This window comes from Eretmochelys imbricata, chromosome 3, assembly GCF_965152235.1.
Source record: "Eretmochelys imbricata isolate rEreImb1 chromosome 3, rEreImb1.hap1, whole genome shotgun sequence".
NCBI classification, from domain to species: domain Eukaryota; kingdom Metazoa; phylum Chordata; order Testudines; family Cheloniidae; genus Eretmochelys; species Eretmochelys imbricata.
Window position 1 is genome coordinate 89726961 of NC_135574.1, and position 18556 is coordinate 89745516.

The following is an 18556-nucleotide window of genomic DNA, read 5'->3' on the forward strand; positions in this document are numbered from 1 at the left end:
TCTTCGTAAAAGCATAGTAATGGAGAGATTTATTTTAGTATCAAAGAAGAAACATCTAAGTGGATAATCTGATAAAAATTCCAAATACGTAAAATCTGTTCTGTTTAATATGTGTTTGATTTCCCATGAATGACTTCTGTTTGTCTTTCTCCTTCAACAGTTTGAAGCAGCTTGGGCTTTGACAAATATAGCATCTGGAACTTTCCTACACACCAAAGTAGTAATTGAGACTGGAGCTGTTCCAGTTTTTATTAAATTGCTTAATTCAGAACATGAAGATGTACAGGAGCAGGTACATATTTGTGTTTTTGTAATTTCTAAATAACTGTCCTTTTCCTGTTTACTCTGTGTATGGTTTAAAAAGTTTCGAGTGGTAGAATTTGTGTACTAGTTTATTATGACTACAAAAATAAGGCTCCACACAGTGTGCTCCTTTTTTCCGTCTCTCAAATATCTGCCTTTTTTCTGTGCTGCCCCTTATGCTTCCTCTTTGCCAGCCTACCTCTTTTATCTCTTTCTGTTTCCTCCTAAAAACTCATTTTCTGTTGTGATGTTCGCAAGAAGCGAGGGGATCTAAGGCATAGCAATAGAGAAAATTAAAATAGCTTTACCACTAAGATATCCATATACTTTCTTGAGTTACCACATGATCTTGTTGTTTCCCTTATCTTTCCTCTTAATTTCTTCCCTCTGCCCCACGGTGTATCGTACTGAACTTAGGGTGTGGCATTTCAGAGCAGGGACTGTCATTTACTTGTTTGTAAAGTGCCTAGCTCATTTTGGAGTGACTGAAAAATAAGCAATAATAGTTCCTGATCTAATACATCCTTTGTAATGACTCTATTTTAAATAGCTGTTTGCAATTGAGTTGCTTAGCCAAAGGGAACTTTATCCTTAATTGCATATATATATAGAGAGAGAGAGAGAGAGAGCCCTGCAAATTCGCTGATATCCATTTTATGTGCACGGATGCAGATATCTGCGGACCATTTTTGTAGATCGCGGATCTGATGTGAATACAAAATTTTTATCGTTGCAGAGAAAATGCAGATATCTTTTTTTGGTGGAAGCATATTCACATTCTAAAGCACCATTCATTACGGATATAATTATTCAAGTATTTGACTTTTTTGTACAAATATATGGCCTTTATAAAGCTTGGCTAAAAGGCTGGCAAGCCCTTTCTTGGGTAGGATGTAACTTAATCAAATATGCAAGTTTGATTTGTGAAAGCTGCACGATGAGAGGATTTTCTTTTCTGGAATGTTCACGTAATTATAATCATGAGCTGTTTTGACTCCATCATAGGAATTTGTCATGGGAGGAATACATGATGTGTAGTCTACGCTATAATATTATTTTAGATAAACTTTTATTGTGTTTATATTAGCTTACTTTAGCTCTTTGCTTTCTAAAGGCAGTGTGGGCTCTTGGTAATATTGCTGGTGACAACGCAGAATGCAGAGACTTTGTCTTAAACTGTGGAATACTCCCACCACTCTTGGAGTAAGTATTTAGGCTAATATTGTAAGTAAAACATACCGTTCTAGAGAATGGGAACCATACACTACAAGTTATTGTGTGTATGTGTATACATTTAAAAAAAATGTACATAGGCTTTTGTATTTTTTATAGGAAATATTTGAATGTAGATTGTCATTTTTGCTTTACTAGCTCTTAGACTGGGGTAAGCAACCTATGGCACACGTGCCAAAGGCGGCACACGAGCTGATTTTCAGTGGCACTCTCACTGCCTGGGTCCTGGTCACCAGTCCGGGGGGCTCTGCGTTTTAATTTAATTTTAAATGAAGCTTCTTAAACGTTTTTAAAACCTTATTTACTTTACATACAACAATAGTTTAGTTATATATTATAGGCTTATAGAAAGAGACCTTCTAAAAACGTTAAAATGCATTCCTGGCACGCAAAACCTTAAATTAGAGTGAATAAATGAAGACTCGGCACACCACTTCTGAAAGGTTGCTGACCCCTGTCTTAGACCAATAACACCAAAAATAAAAAAACTATATCAGTTCTAACACTTGGAATATCTAGGCTTAATTTGATTGGATTTTGTAATTGATTTACGGGTGGCATGGTATGGTATTGCCACTCTTACTTCCGCGCTGCTGCTGTAAGGGCACTGCTTTCAGAGCTGGGTGCCTCGCCAACAGCCGCCGCTCTCTGGCTGCCTATCGCTGAAGTCACTGCAGAAATAAGGGTGGCAATATTGTGACCCTTCTCCTCCCCCCGCCCCCCCAAAAAAATCTTACAACCCCCGTGCAACTCCCTTTTGGGTCAGGACCCCCAATTTGAGAAATGCTGGTCTCCTCTGTGAAATCTGAATAGTATGGAGTAAAAGCACACAAGACCAGATTTCACAGTCCATAACACGTTTTTCATGGTCGTGAATTTGGTAGGACCCTACATGTAACTCCTCAAATATATCCATACATAAATCTTGTGATTATGATGACTGCTTCTCAGTAGAGACATCATATGCCATCCTTAAGTTCTTACTATGAATATATGCAACATAGGAGGTCCCTGTAAAACTGTGCCCCCTGCACCAAGAGGTTCCTGGGTGACAGTTATTCAGGAATAGCTGTTTGTGCTTTAAATTTGTACACTACTTTGGTCCAAATAAACTTTCAAGTGTAGAGGAGCTCTAAAGATTTTTTTAAAATAAATAACCTCAGCGCTTTACAAACAACTTGAAAATGTCAAACACGGAACAATGTGTCTGTCCATTCCTTCGCAGTTTTTGCAGCCCAAATATTGCAGCATTGTTTACCATTTTCAAACTTAAATGCTTAAAAAGTAAATTTAGATTTAAAAAATTCTTCTAGTAACATAGCCAGCAATCTTTTTAAAAATAGCTTAGTCTGAATGTGTTCCTTTAAATGAAAATACCTATGTTAATAAGAAGAAAAGGAGTACTTGTGGCACCTTAGAGTCTCTAAGGTGCAACAAGTACTCCTTTTCTTTTTGCGAATACAGACTAACACGGCTGTTACTCTGAAACCTATGTTAATAAGGAAGGTTCCCACTTGCTGTTCCTGGCTCCTCCTTTTACCGACTGCTATATTGCATTACAAGAAACTCAATTAATTACTTTCCTAATATTTTTCGTGTAAGCAGTTGCTGTACTTGACACCGCAATGTTATGTGATTGTGAATGAGGGGAGAGGTAGCTATACAATAGTGTAAGGGAAAGTGTCTCTTATGAACCACGTACTCTATTAAACTGGTCTGTGCCATGAGAATATTTCAGAACAGGCAAAAAATCAGTATTTGCAAGAGGAAAGGAATTAAACTAGTGCAGGGAGATAGGAATTATTTCTAGACTTCTGACAATAATAAGAATCCTAGGAAAACAAGGGAATACCACTCCTTGGTAATGAATGTAATGTGATATTTGTTCTCTTGCTTGGCAGATTGTTGTCAAATTCAAATAGACTTACAACAACTAGAAATGCAGTCTGGGCTCTCTCAAACCTCTGTAGAGGCAAGAATCCACCTCCAGACTTTAGTAAGGTATGTAAGGAATCAAAATATTTCGCTTTTAAGGAACTTATAAAATGTGAAGGGGCACTATCCTTGTAATGGGGTGTTCTCATACAGAGAAGAATCTTCTTGTAGTCAACCCAGTCAGTCTCCGGGATAAAGAATTTTTTTTGTTATGAGAAGACATGTTTGCTGTAGATCCATATGATCTATTCTCATTCTGAGGTAAACTAAGTCTTCACTAATAAATAGTCACCATTTTATGTGACACAATAGAAAATGTAGATGTTACCATATTATATGCAGAGCTTTGTGTGTTTCTGCTGACCTTAATGCTAGTGCGAAGGATATTGATTCATTCACTATCTGAAAACCAAACCAAGTCCAGTGTGTCTAAATAAATTTTAGTCTCTAAGGTGCCACAAGTACTCCTTTTCTTTTTGCGAATACAGACTAACACGGCTGCTACTCTGAAACCTAAATAAACTATGTTAATCTTTTTTGATGCTTTCTATAAACAAGAGAATAAACTATTAAAATAGTTAAAAAGTGTCACTTTTCATCAGCTTGGTCTGCAGTATCTTGCTAGGAAACAAGGTTCTTGTATTTTGCTATAGCTCTTCAGCAGAATAGTATTAATGTGGTGATGTTTTAACTTTGAAAAAGCAATCCATCTTTGTAATGTAAATATTTGTTTGTAAATCTGGAACATTTTTGTATCATTATCCTAAAGCTTTTAAATAGTTTATTTAATTGAAGTAAATCGGGTATTCTGGAAGAGGGCAGGGGAGTGAGGTCAGGACTCCTGAATTTTAGTCTCATTTCTGCTATTGGCTGTTGTGACCTTGGGTAAGTGAATTGCTCAGCCTCTCTCAATTTTCCCTTCAGCAAAACTTTTCTCATAGAGTATGAGATTGATTGATTATTTATTAATATGCTACTTTAATTTTATTCTTGTGGGGGGATGTTAACAAAATGGTGAGTAGTTTCCCCATCTTGCTGTTCTAGTTTATAAACTGCTGCCTTCAATAATAGCCCTTTCTGGTAGTGTGGAACAAGGATGCTCTTTGCTACTTACGTATTCCCTTCTCTGGGCAACTGCTACTCGGAGTAGTTCCTTTGCCTTTCACAGTAGCAGCACTAAAAGGGGGTAGGGGAAGCAGAATTGTGTAGCAACTGTCAGCTGAAGAGAAAAGGACTCTTAATCCCTGCAAAGAACCCAGTATTCCCAACATTGACGTTTGAGGGGAAAACTGAGGGGTGAGGTGGGGCTAAAACTGGCAGCTTCATCAGACAAACTACTGTCCATGTAGAGGTGATAGGAAGAGGTTGGGTTCCAAGCTCTGCCCAGAGAGACTGCAAGTGAATGGGAACTGAGATTAGAAGGAATTTCATAGAATTATAGAATCATAGAATATCAGGGTTGGAAGGGACGTCAGGAAGTCATTTAGTCCAACCCCCTGCTCAAAGCAGGACCAATCCCCAATTAAATCATCCCATCCAGGGCTTTGTCAAGCCTGACCTTAAAAACCTCTAAGGAAGGAGATTCTACCACCTCCCTAGGTAACGCATTCCAGTGTTTCACCACCCTCCTAGTGAAAATTTTTTTCCTAATATCCAATCTAAACCTCCCCCACTGCAATTTGAGACCATTACTCCTTGTCCTGTCCTCTTCTACCACTGAGAATAGTCTAGAACCATCCTCTCTGGAACCACCTCTCAGGTAGTTGAAAGCAGCTATCAAATCCCCCCTCATTCTTCTCTTCTGCAGACTAAACAATCCCAGTTCCCTCAGCCTCTCTTCATAAGTCATGTGTTCCAGACCCCTAATCATTTTTGTTGCCCTTCGCTGGACTCTCTCCAATTTATCCACATCCTTCTTGTAGTGTGGGGCCCAAAACTGGACACAGTACTCTAGATGAGGCCTCACCAATGTCGAATAGAGGGGGACGATCACGTCCCTCGATCTGCTCGCTGTGCCCCTACTTATACATCCCAAAATGCCATTGGCCTTCTTGGCAACAAGGGCACACTGCTGATTCATATCCAGCTTCTCGTCCACTGTGACCCCTAGGTCCTTTTCCGCAGAACTGCTGCCTAGCCATTTGGTCCCTAGTCTGTAGCGGTGCATTGGGTTCTTCCGTCCTAAGTGCAGGACCCTGCACTTATCCTTATTGAACCTCGTCAGATTTCTTTTGGCCCAATCCTCCAATTTGTCTAGGGCCCTCTGTATCCTATCCCTGCCCTCCAGCGTATCTACCACTCCTCCTAGTTTAGTATCATCCGCAAATTTGCTGAGGGTGCAATCCACACCATCCTCCAGATCATTTATGAAGATATTGAACAAAACCGGCCCCAGGACCGACCCCTGGGCACTCCACTTGACACCGGCTGCCAACTAGACATGGAGCCATTGATCACTACCCGTTGAGCCCGACAATCTAGCCAACTTTCTACCCACCTTATAGTGCATTCATCCAGCCCATACTGCTTTAACTTGCTGACAAGAATACTGTGGGAGACCGTGTCAAAAGCTTTGCTAAAGTCAAGAAACAATACATCCACTGCTTTCCGTTCATCCACAGAACCAGTAATCTCATCATAGAAGGCGATTAGATTAGTCAGGCATGACCTTCCCTTGGTGAATCCATGCTGACTGTTCCTGATCACTTTCCTCTCATGTAAGTGCTTGAGGATTGATTCTTTGAGGACCTGCTCCATGATTTTTCCGGGGACTGAGGTGAGGCTGACTGGCCTGTAGTTCCCAGGATCCTCCTTCTTCCCTTTTTTAAAGATTGGCACTACATTGGCCTTTTTCCAGTCATCCGGGACTTCCCCCATTCGCCACGAGTTTTCAAAGATAATGGCCAATGGCTCTGCAATCACAGCCGCCAATTTCTTTAGCACTCTCGGATACAACTCGTCCAGCCCCATGGACTTCTGCACATCCAGCTTTTCTAAATAGTCCCTAACCACCTCTTTCTCCACAGAGGGCTGGCCATCTATTCCCCATGTTGTGATGCCCAGCACAGCAGTCTGGGAGCTGACCACCTTAGTGAAGACAGAGGCAAAAAAAGCATTGAGTACATTAGCTTTTTCCACATCCTCTGTCACTAGGTTGCCTCCTTCATTCATTAAGGGGCCCACACTTTCCTTGGCTTTCTTCTTATTGCCAACATACCTGAAGAAACCCTTCTTGTTACTCTTGACATCTCTCGCTAGCTGCAGCTCCAGGTGCGATTTGGCCCTCCTGATTTCATTCCTACATGCCCGAGCAATATTTTTATACTCTTCCCTGGTCATGTGTCCAACCTTCCACTTCTTGTGAGCTTCTTTTTTATGTTTAAGATCCACTAGGATTTCACCATTAAGCCAAGCTGGTTGCCTCCCATATTTACTATTCTTTCAACACATCGGGATGGTTTGTCCCTGTAACCTCAACAGGGATTCCTTGAAATACAGCCAGCTCTCCTGGACTCCTTTCCCCTTCATGTTAGTCCCCCAGGGGATCCTACCCATCCGTTCCCTGAGGGAGTCAAATTTTCCTAGTTTGGCTCTGTAAAACTCAGTAGTATATGGGCAGCTGAGAAACGTATGATCCCTTTTTGTAAAGTGATTATAATAATGTAATTCCTTCAAGTGGGTAGGCTGAAAAGCAAACAATAAATCCTTTACATGAAAAGGAAAGACTAGCATTACTGCATGGTTGCAATGTCTTCGTAGCAGACTGTGTGATAAAGTAAAGGTAATTCCTGCAGGGTTCTGATTTGGGCTATCAATCATCCTTAGCCTCGACCATGAAACAATCCATTCTGAGATTGTAAGCCAACACTACTCACCATATGGTGCATGTAACTTAATTCACATTTTTCTATTAGCACATGAAAAAACAAATTTAAAACAAAATAGAGGAAACATCTAATCATGTATAATTTTTTTTTAACCTAGGTTGCTCCTTGCTTAAATGTTTTATCAAGACTGTTGTTTAACAGTGACCCAGATGTATTAGCAGATGCTTGTTGGGCCCTCTCTTACCTTTCAGATGGACCCAATGATAAAATCCAAGCAGTTATTGATTCTGGAGTCTGTCGAAGATTGGTGGAACTTCTTATGTAAGTGCCTTTAGTCAGGTCTCTATTTTAGGGTGTTGCCAACATGAACATGGGCTCAAACTGTGGGCCTACAGTACTGATGGGCTGTCCTCCAGGGCAGGGGTTCTCAACCAGGGGAATGCAGAGATCTTCCAGGGGGTACATCAACTCATCTAGATATTGTATTTGCCTAGTTTTACAACAGACTACATAAAAAGCACTGGCAAAGTCAGTACAAACTAAAATTTCATACGGACGGTGACTTGTTTATACTACTCTATATACTGTACATTGAAATATAAGTACAATATTTATATTCCAATTGATTTATTTTATAATTATATGATAAACATGAGAAAATAAGCTATTTTTTCAGTAATAGTGTGCTGTGACACTTTTGTCCAAGTAGTTTAGGAGGTGAAACTTCAGGTGTACAAGACAAATCAGACTCTTGAAAGGGGTACACTAGTCTGGAAAGGTTGAGAGCCACTATTTTAGGGTTACTCCGTTTTTTTCAGTCGTCTCTTATGGCCCATGTAAAGTGCCTGTCCCTTTTGGCGGAGGAGGACTGTAAAGCGCTTCAGTCTGAAGCCTTTCAGTGCTGCTTCTGGCTTGGTCAGCTCCTTGAATTTTTCCTAGGTTGCTAGCGAAAGATGCTTCATCCACAGCACTTCTAACCTGGAAAGCAAGGGATTGTGCTTGAGACACAAACTGGCCTGAAAACTTCAGGTTTTTGAGTTTTGTTTTCTTGCTGGTAATATTAAACTTAAGGGGTCCCCTAGCAGAAACATGGACAGTTAATGGGAGCATAAGTCCCAGAAACAGTTTTGTGCTATTTTTTCACATTTTCCCAGTTTACTAGGTGGACATTTCATAAACTGCCAAGAGGAAGAGGAAAAACAAAAAAACACTCTGCACTATGAGTCTGCAGAATAGCAGAGTATGGTTCCCTGAGCTGCTCAGTCAGCACTACTCCCTATGAATAGATGGCTAGGATACGTTTAGGGAGAGAGTGTTAGACATGTTTTTTTTTTCTTTCATGGTTGATGAAGGACTGTTCAGTAGACTCTTGTCCTAATTGATAATTGTGGGGGTGTCTCCATGTTACTGATTTGTGAGAAAGGAATGGAGTCTGCCTCCCAAAAAACTAGTTGGAGGAAGGGAAATATCTTCAGTTTCACTGCCTCTCTTTTTAGGCTGGATGGCTACTTCAGGAATTTTGCTCATGGATTACGTCATTCCCAAAGGCCCAGTTATTCTGTGAAATTCAGGCAGGGTGAAGTCATTCACGTCCTTGATTTGTAGACATAGCTTTCTCTGTGACAGACAATCACTGTTGCAACTTCGAAAGGGAAATCCTTCCTTTAAAATAGTCAACTGGACTTAAGAGCTATTGGGGAGAATTTGGCCAAACAGTGGAAGATTGCAAGAGATGGCTTTCTGTTGCCATGGCCATAAGTTTAAATCCTATCAGAAGCCTAAAACCCTCCAACTGTAGTTATTGTATAAAGTTTGGCAGCCTCAAGCAGTTTAACATTTGTACTGTCTCTAGGCATAATGATTACAAGGTGGTGTCTCCTGCATTAAGAGCAGTTGGAAATATTGTGACCGGTGATGATATTCAAACACAGGTAAGATCAACTTTTAACTTGAGAAATATAGCTAATTTGGAAAAGCATATAGAAATTTTTGGTGTAGGAATGAATTGTGCTATTTAGGGAACTGATTAAGGCTGTTAGTTGTATTCACATATTTGTCTAGCAACAGGTGTTCAGATACCGTAGTGAAAGGGGCCATGTAAGAATTTAGGCAGATTCTGTATTACCAGTCTGATAAGGTATTAATAATTTTGGCCAATGACTTCTACATGTAATTGCTGTGAGGATAAGGTTAATTTAGTCATTCCAGTTCTATGGGAAAAATACTGTATTACATTTTTGAATTTTACTCTTTTGTTCTTCCCAGATATTAACATAATACATTTTCAGTAATTATTAACAGGAGTCAACTATATAATAACCCACTTGGACAAAGTGTCTTTAGTAGCCATTCTAGTTGTTTTTTTAGACACATGCGAACTGATTCAAAACTTCCTCTCTTTCTCCATAAAAACTTCAGTCATACAGAAGTATCAAAGTGGACTGTAATTATGGTTTCTACTTCAGTATGAACCTTATAAATCACAAGCAATAGATGAATGTTTTATATTAACCAATACGTATAGAATGGCTTTAGTTTCCTGTATGGGAACTGTACTCCATTCTTGTATTTATCGGTTGTAGTTAGGTGGTACATTTAATTATTTGTCCATGAACCTGTGGTCCCACTTGTCCTCACTTGACTAATCTTTAGGAAACCTTGTACATTGAATTTGAGGCTGTGCAGATAAAGACAGTCCCTGCTTTAAATAGCTAGTAAATAGCTTACTATCTAAAAGACTTAGAGAAGAGGGGGTTGATTTAAATAGTTACGTGATTTTTATTGGGCCTCACAGAAGTAAATTTTTAAAAGGGATTCAAATAGAATGGCAAGGTCCTCTAATGCACTATGGATTAAGAGAGCATTGCATGTGTAAAGGTAGCGTGGAAGAAGGCATGAAAAAGGGAGAGGTAATATAAAATGAAGTTTGGGATGTAGACTGCAGCAGAATTGTGCAGGCATTCGGTGGTTGTACAAAGTGCTTAAATTTGATACTGAGGACAAGAAAGAGCTGGTGGAGAGGATGTTGTGAAGGCCAGTACTATCACGGCATTCAAAAGGGAGCTAGATAGATTCATGGAAGATAGGTCTATCAATAGCTGTTAGCCAGGATGGGCAGGAATGGTGTCCCTAACCTCTCTTTGCCAGAAGCTGGGATTGGGTGACAGGACATGTATCACTTGATGATAACCTGTCTGTTCATTCGGCACCTGCCATTGGCCACTGTCAGAGGACAGGATACTGAGCTTGATGGACCTTTGGTCTGACCCAGTGTGGCCATTCGTAACGTTCTTATGATTTTGAGTCGCCATCATATAGATACTGAATCTGTGGAGTACATTCCTTCACCAAAGGATAAGTAAAAGAGGGAAATGCACACACAAGGCTGGAGGGAAAGATAAATTGCTAAGAGACTGAAGCAGCAGTGTGCCACAGAAGGAGAATCAGGACGGGATAAGGCCACAAAAGTTGAGGAGAGTGGTTCTGTAGGAGTTTCATTTGCATAACTGAGTGCAGAGTATGGCCCATAATAGCTAATTGTGCGTTGACCATTATTATGGGGGGGGGGGGAATGATCCCGCCATTATTTCTGCCCCCCCCCCCTTTTTTTTTTGTCATTGGCATGTGCATTTATTTGGTTTTTGGATCTAGCTTCAGTAACTTTAGTGTAAAGTAGGCATACAGTTGCCCGCCTTAGTATACAAATTGTTAAATAACTTGTGGTCCAACTGCTCCTTTTCCCCCCCCCTCCATAACAACTTTCCTGTTTTGGCCTAATCAACTGCACCTCTCCCCAAATCACCAAATTGTCTGTTTCTCTTTCTGTGTCACTATGTTGCCATTTAAATACCTTCATTTTGGAATGCAGTATTTGATAGATGTAAAGTATATTCTTATAAAGCCTGTCTGTCTTGAATTCCGCTGTCAACTGTGAACTGTACCTTTTTTATGTTGTACAGGCAGAAATTTTCAACTTTCAAATTATTTTAGGTAATTCTAAATTGCTCTGCATTACCCTGTCTCCTTCATTTGCTGAGTAGTCCTAAGGAATCCATTCGAAAAGAAGCATGCTGGACAGTTTCTAATATTACTGCAGGAAACCGAGCTCAGATTCAGGTAATGAAATGTTAGTAATATAACCATCTTCTTCTGAACTAGAACTTAGTGCTTTTCTCTTGGAAGGAAAAATGTGTATAACATATTTTACCCTTCCATTTTGATTTTTGTTCTAGTTGGAGTTTTATTTGTTTTTTCCAGCTTTTGGGGTGCTTATTAGAAATTCTAATCTAAGTTTACAATTAATATGTAATTATATAAAAATAAAACTACGTGATATCCGCTTTTTTTTTTTTTGTGCTAAAGAGGCAGATTCCTGTTTTGACTTTTTAAAGGGACTGACAACTAGTTAATGATTATAAAATGAATTGAAGACTTAAAAGATGTAAAGTTCTAAGTATTATTGTTTGTAAAGAATATTTACGTGCAAGTGCTTGCTTACAAAGTTTTAAATGACCGGTGCTTAAAAATGTTTATGGAGCTTTGCAAAAAAATATACAAAGTGTATATTACAAAATGGATTTGGAGTAGGGAAATCTTCTGGGGATGTACAGGATCTTTATATGCAACATTCAGAATTATATACTGGGTGTGTTGTTCCTAGTTATTGAAAAGCAAATTGAATTGAAATGCTATTTTTGTATTAAAAGGAAATGATTAAATTCGACAAACATGAAAGATACAAAGGATGCATAAAATATTTTTTCAACAGTATTAATACAACAATTTTTCCCAAGTTACTGTGTTACTCTCCATTAACATAATACATGAATTCTGTCAACTGAATACATGTTAAAATAGCTTGATGTGGCAGACAGTGCATTATAGGATGTAGATAATTCACTTCAGTGAGAGACTTAAATTTAACTTCATTTAAATCAAAATTTTCTGTGGGAAGATGTCTCTTTTGATATTTTATTTTTTCTTTTTGGCACAATCAAAAACAGTTTTGTTTCAAGTAGATTGTGATTCAAAACAACATTTTTAACATAAACCTTATTGATTTGAAATTTCTGGGGTTTTGTTGTTTTGTGAAGTGTTTCAGTATTTTTACTTCCTGTTTTGCTTTGATATGGAAATTAATTTCAAAAACTCAAAATTCCCCACTGGGAAATGGAATTTTTTTCCTAGCAGCTCTAGTTCTCGCCATGAAAAAGCCTGGTAATTACAGATTAAGATATTGGAATTTTAGTGTAACTTCAAAAAACAGATTGGTGAACAGTATGCAGTGCAATCTTTACTAACTAGCAAACCTGTGAAAGACTTGTTTTTCTTATTTTGCACTATGGTAATCAGCCTGGTGTATATTTGCATGTTTTTAATCCCCCAGACATCTAGCCTGAGTGTTTAGATAGTATTATGACAATACACCATTTTAAATTGTCAAATTTTCACTTACAACTTACAGTCAACATTCCTTCAGTGGCTTTCTGTAATTATTTGAGTGGCCCTAATGTGGGGACTGAGTGTAGTTGTGCATATTCTAAGGTTTTTTGTTTTTTAAATAGTGGTATTCCATTTGTAGAAATGGCTTTTGAAGAGAACACAAGCCCTTTTTGTCACAAAAGTTCTCCCAGTCTGGGTGAGGCTAACTGATTTTATTCGAAGTTTTAATTTCAAATCGCAATCCTAGATTTTCAGCAACTTTGTCAGGACTGTATCAGGATCTTAAATATGTTGACCCAATCTAAATATCCTTATTCAAAAGGTAATATTCTTTGTACTATAACTTTTGAGATTCTCATCATGAGGCAAATCTATAAATAAAATATTATTTAGAAAGATACTTTGTGACCTTCCTGAATATAAACTAGTGTGCACTGGAATCTTCACAAGTTAATAGACAATTGCTGATTGGTACACTCTTAAAGAATGAATAGCTTTAACAAATAATTTCAAACTAAACGAGAATTGGCTGACACATTCTACCGAATCATGGTATTCTCTATTCTGGAAACATCTTTAATGTTTTTTCTCGATTTATATTAACTTGGTTGTTTTTGTTACCATTTAAAGCCTATTGTATAATGTCACTGTTTCTTGTTTTAGGCTGTTATAGATGCAAATATTTTTCCAATATTGATTGACATTCTTCAGAAAGCTGAATTTCGCACCAGAAAAGAAGCAGCATGGGCCATCACTAATGCAACATCAGGAGGTACTCCTGAACAGATAAGGTAATGAATTAGAAGTTTGATTCAGAGGAGAATTAGTATGTGAATTCACTTAGTATTCATCTGAAAATAACCTAACGAATTGAGACACAGGTATTTTGCCACTTACGTTTCTCTTTGACCTTAAAGAGAAAATTCTTAGTCCCATAATTGGATTCTGGCAAAATTCACAACAAATTCCTAAAAACAAAGCTGTTTTCTTGGAACTAGTTGTCTTTTTATATAGTGATTTTTTTGTATTGCAACTTAGAAAATGGGTTGTATAAAGTATGTGTGAAGTTTTGGGGATCACCCAGACCAGTACAGGGCTCTGTGTCACCTCCTGCCCTGTAACCTGGGGTGCCTTTATGTTGAGCAGCTTTGGTTCAGACTCCTGACACCAGTAGCCTGCCCACAAGCACAAGATCTCACCCTGGCTTCCACCACCTAGTTATTCCTTGCAGGGTGACATTAACATCCCTTCCAGTCTCAAATCTCCCCAGGTCTGTCTCAGAGTTCTTTGGTACCAGCCATTTGTACTCTTCCTCACTGTTTCATCAGTGACGCCAATCCCCCAGACATATCTTACTTTAGTCCACATACTCAACATAGTTTACACACACTTTTTTACTTGGGGTAAAAGTAAAAGAAATACCTAATAGAGAGAGAGAAAATTACAATTTCAAGGATAAAATAGTTAGGAATAGGAAACATGTACAAGTTACACAGAAAGTAAACATAAAGATACAACCTCAGGCTTTAGACTTGCAAATTAGATTCCCTTTTCTAATACAAATTACCTGTTGCCTCTGAACAGTTTCCCAGTTTACCATCTACTCTTAATCCCGTGTTTCACGGACAGCACCTACCAAATGACTGTCCCTCAGTTTCTGGATTCTCCTCAAACCCCTTCTTTTTTAAAAAGTGTTTTTTTTGGGGGGAGGGTTGTTATGAGTTTGGGGATTATGCAGATTGGGGAAGTTCTAGCTGGGATGTCTCATTGTCTTCTCATTAAATCTAATGGCCCATCATTTGTCTTTTCTTGAGTTGTATAATGCTAGGTGCTTGGATCTAGTCTCCTCTAGTTGTGGAGGTAGCATATCCTTGCTTGACTGCCCACTGTGAAGTGAAGCTGAATGCTGCAGCATAAATTATTAACATAGTTTTATTTATACACAAATACAAAAAACCAGTCTGTATATGTAATTCATAATGACTATAAAGTTCAGAACATTACAAGCTTTCATAAAATACCTCACTCAATGTACTTTTATAGCACAATAACATTGTATATAATCAGTTGATTCAACTGCTTATTCTTTGGGGTTCAACCCTCCACCCCCATTCTTCCCTTAATGTGTCTGGACCCTGATTGTCAGAATATACAACTGAATTAGCAGCACAACTGAAACACTGTAATTTCACTCAGTGAAATTCACCCTTGTGAAAGCTCTGAACACTGAAGTCAGTCTCCCCCCACAAAGAGTTTTGCTAATGTCATATTGTCAAAGAAAATTTGAGCTGTTTATGAACAGCAAGTGTGTCTAGGGTGAATTACAGCCACATGAAACTGGGTCATGCCTATTTGTTGGGAAAAATTTTTAAAAATATATTCTTGACTTCAAGTTCAGGCAGTCATGTTACATAAAACTTAACAAGAATATTATTTTTAAATATCCTATTACAGCTGCAAAATGTAGCTTAATCATTTTGAATCTGTTCTGACTACTTTACTTTAATTTTCCTTTACATTACTGTTGGGATTCTTTCTGAGACTTCTCTCCACTCAGCTTTCCAAGGACTCAGTTCAACTCCAGATTTTTGTCACTTGGGTATCTTTACTTGGCATACAGGAAATGCTCAGCTATGCTGAGTTGATGAGACTTAAATGTAGGGGGTGGGTGAGGCGTGTACCACGCATCCAAATTTGCATGGAAAATATCTTCCTTTATATACAGTTACACATGACATTGCATTTACTATATATTGCATACCTTTTGGGATTGGTTTGGTTCTTACAAAATAACCAGTCTCTATGCATCATTCTCTGTCCACGCTGTCCATGTCCATCTTACCTTCCAGGCTTACCTTGTCCATTGTAAATAGATCCCTGGGTGTTCTCCCCCTCCCTCCCCCTTATATTAGCAAGTTACAGACATTCTGTGTTTTAGCTTACAGACCTATTTATCTGTCTACCTGTTTCCAGCCTGCTGATTCATTTACTCCCCAATCTTGTCTCCCAACAAATGAGTCCTCACCCATTTCTAATTACTCATGTCAAGCCGGACCTGTAATTACTAGGATATTCCCATAGATAACCATCTATATTATTATGATGGTCTGACTTGGAAAAATAGCTTTGATCTCTTTAGTGATCGAACAAAACCAAACATTTTTCTGGTTTATCTGAATACCTATACTTGGATTATTTTTATTAGTTTAAATGACTTATTGATAATATGCAGCTGCCCTAGTAACTGATTCTATAGTTGTGCTGTAAACAGTCCTTTTTAAGCAAAAATGGCAAGTGCCACAAAAATAGTCTTTGTGAAACCAAAAGTGTGCTAAGTACTTGTATATTTCCTGGAAACAGTTAAACCATTTTGCACCACTACAGCCATTAAATAGTCTAATCAGAATGCCAGAAAAATAACTTAACATTTAAAAATATAATATCCTTTATTTCAAATAAAACTTTTCAGATTTGATACAATATGTGATGTGGATCTCCTCCTGAAACTTTGGTTGTAAGATAAATATTTGTTTGGTACCATAAATACTCGGCACATTACAAAACACAGAAGAAGGTATGATCTCTGTCACACAGAGCTTACCTCTTAAGTACTCTGCACTTAAATAATGGCACCTTGAGGATTTCAGTGTGCTTTATGAACATAATTAACTAAACTTCAAGCAACCCTGTGATATAGGTAAGCATTACTGTCTTAGTTTTACTGATACAGGAGGAACTGAAACTGAAAGGTGGTGACTTCCCAAGGTCACACAGGAAGTTTGTGGCAGAATTGGGAATAGAAATCAGATCCTCTGAATCCCAGTCCTTTGCTGTAGTCACAACATTCTTCCCTTTCTGGTAGCTAATGTTCAGAATTATTTAAATGCATTCTGTTTGTATTTTAATGGATTGCTATTGAATTGAAAAAAACATTCTTGTCTCCTTCTAGAGACTTGCTTAGAGCTTTGTCCATTACATATTATTCTTGATTTGAGAAAAGAGGCTGTTACTGTTACATACAGGAGAAACATTCTGATATAATTAGAAGCATCTGAAATGCATCTTTTTAGAACAAGGTAAAATCATTTATAAAAGGGATTGAAAATGTTTACATAATCCAAACATCAGTTATAAGATTAACTGCTGTATTCTTGTCTCATTAGGAAAGACCAGGGTTTGACTGTATTTCAGAGTAAGGTTGCCTTCGTAGGTTATAGAAATGCTTTTATTTCAGCAGGTTACTTACACCATTCTTCTACGGTATAGAATTCTGCTAAAAACAGTATCAAAGTTTATACTTGATTATCAATCCTTCTTTTTTCCCCTCTATTTCCTCCATCATTACGAAGGTATTTGGTAGCATTAGGTTGTACCAAGCCTCTTTGTGATCTCCTGACTGTGATGGATTCCAAAATAGTGCAGGTGGCTTTGAATGGACTTGAAAATATTCTGCGTCTTGGAGAGCAAGAATCCAAACAAAATGGAATGGGTATTAATCCTTACTGTGCCCTTATAGAGGAAGCATATGGTAAGCAATTATTTCTTGTGAAGCTGTGCACTTAAAGTTGTCTTATTCGTAACTGAAAAGGGAAAATAATGTAAAACATTTCACTAAGATAGTTACAAGTTACTTAGACCTACTATTTGCTATACCAATTTCTAGCCATATTTCAGACAAAACTAAATCAATATGCTGGAGTTAAAATTCAGCAAATATCTAATTTAAGGCAGAACATACAAGTTCTTACGGTACAAAATGTTAGTAAGCCAGAAACTCAAAAGTAAAATTAGATCATATCTATGAAATTTAGGCAGATTACTTTTGGTTTTACAAAGTTAGTGGTAAAAATAAATTTAACATTATTATGAAAACTAATCTCTTCCATAAGGACCTGGCTAGCCAAAATAGTTCTTTGCAGCTGCTCTACTACAAAATCTATGCAGGCTTCTCTGTGCTTCAGAGGAGGCTAATAATTCTTAGGGGGGATCTCCTGTCTTCAGTGACTGGGGAATACCTGATTAGATATTCCATTATGCATTTTTCTGTAGAGCAAAGTTTCTGATTTCAGTGAACCTGGGTGTTGGGTTGGGAATTGGGCTGTTAAGATGAAACGGGTAATTCTCTGGTTTACAGAATCCTCTCGCCAATCTAATGTGGAAGCAGAATAATTTCTGGGTCTCATAATGTTAATCAGATGGGGAGAATTAAAGGGATCTAAGATGAATTTGTTCTGCCCTGGCTGTCAAGCTTGTGCCTAAAAGCTTCAGCCCTTACTATTGAGAGGTAAATAACTGGATTAAATAGCACTTTTGGGCTGGCTTCCAGAACATACCTGTCAACCATGGGAGAGCAATAAATAAGCTATTCACAACCCATAAGATGCAATAACTACGCCCTCACACCACACAAAGATTGAAACTTGTCTAAGAACATTACAAGTTTTCTACCTGTTCCATGTCCATGACTTCAGCCTTTCTTTATTTACCCCTTTAAAAAAGGGCAAGAATAAACCTCTGGTAGGGAAATATAAAGTTAGTCAGAAGCCAGAGTTGTTGAGTATTGGAGGAGGGAAGTTAAGTTCTTTGGAACTGCAACATGGAAATAGGGATATGGGGGGTCTTTGCTGGCAGATTTTTTTTATAAATCACCCTGCGTTTGGAATCAATATTGCATACTAATATTTTTTAATTATGTGTAAGTAGATATTTGAGCCTCCTTCTGTTTTGCTTTGTTCACATTCATTTCATATAGTTTATAAACTGTCAAATTGAACTGAAAGGGCAAAAGAAAAACTAAGTCTGTAAGTACCTGACTG

The 18556-nt window shown here is 38.1% G+C and overlaps 1 protein-coding gene across 2 annotated transcripts in view; it reads left to right on the top strand.

The window, feature by feature from the left end:
• The window catches only part of KPNA5 (karyopherin subunit alpha 5), a 29232-nt gene that overhangs the window by 6457 nt on the left and 4219 nt on the right, over positions 1–18556 (top strand). For both annotated transcript variants that reach the window (XR_013345619.1, XM_077812988.1), the window contains exons 6-13: positions 161–292; positions 1418–1506; positions 3438–3537; positions 7456–7619; positions 9151–9229; positions 11289–11414; positions 13404–13531; positions 17090–17268. Coding sequence is in view for 1 of the 2 variants with exons in the window: in XM_077812988.1 (XP_077669114.1) it covers positions 161–292; positions 1418–1506; positions 3438–3537; positions 7456–7619; positions 9151–9229; positions 11289–11414; positions 13404–13531; positions 17090–17268 (997 nt within the window). In the remaining variant the exon portion in view is untranslated. The remainder of the gene's footprint in view (positions 1–160; positions 293–1417; positions 1507–3437; positions 3538–7455; positions 7620–9150; positions 9230–11288; positions 11415–13403; positions 13532–17089; positions 17269–18556) is intronic.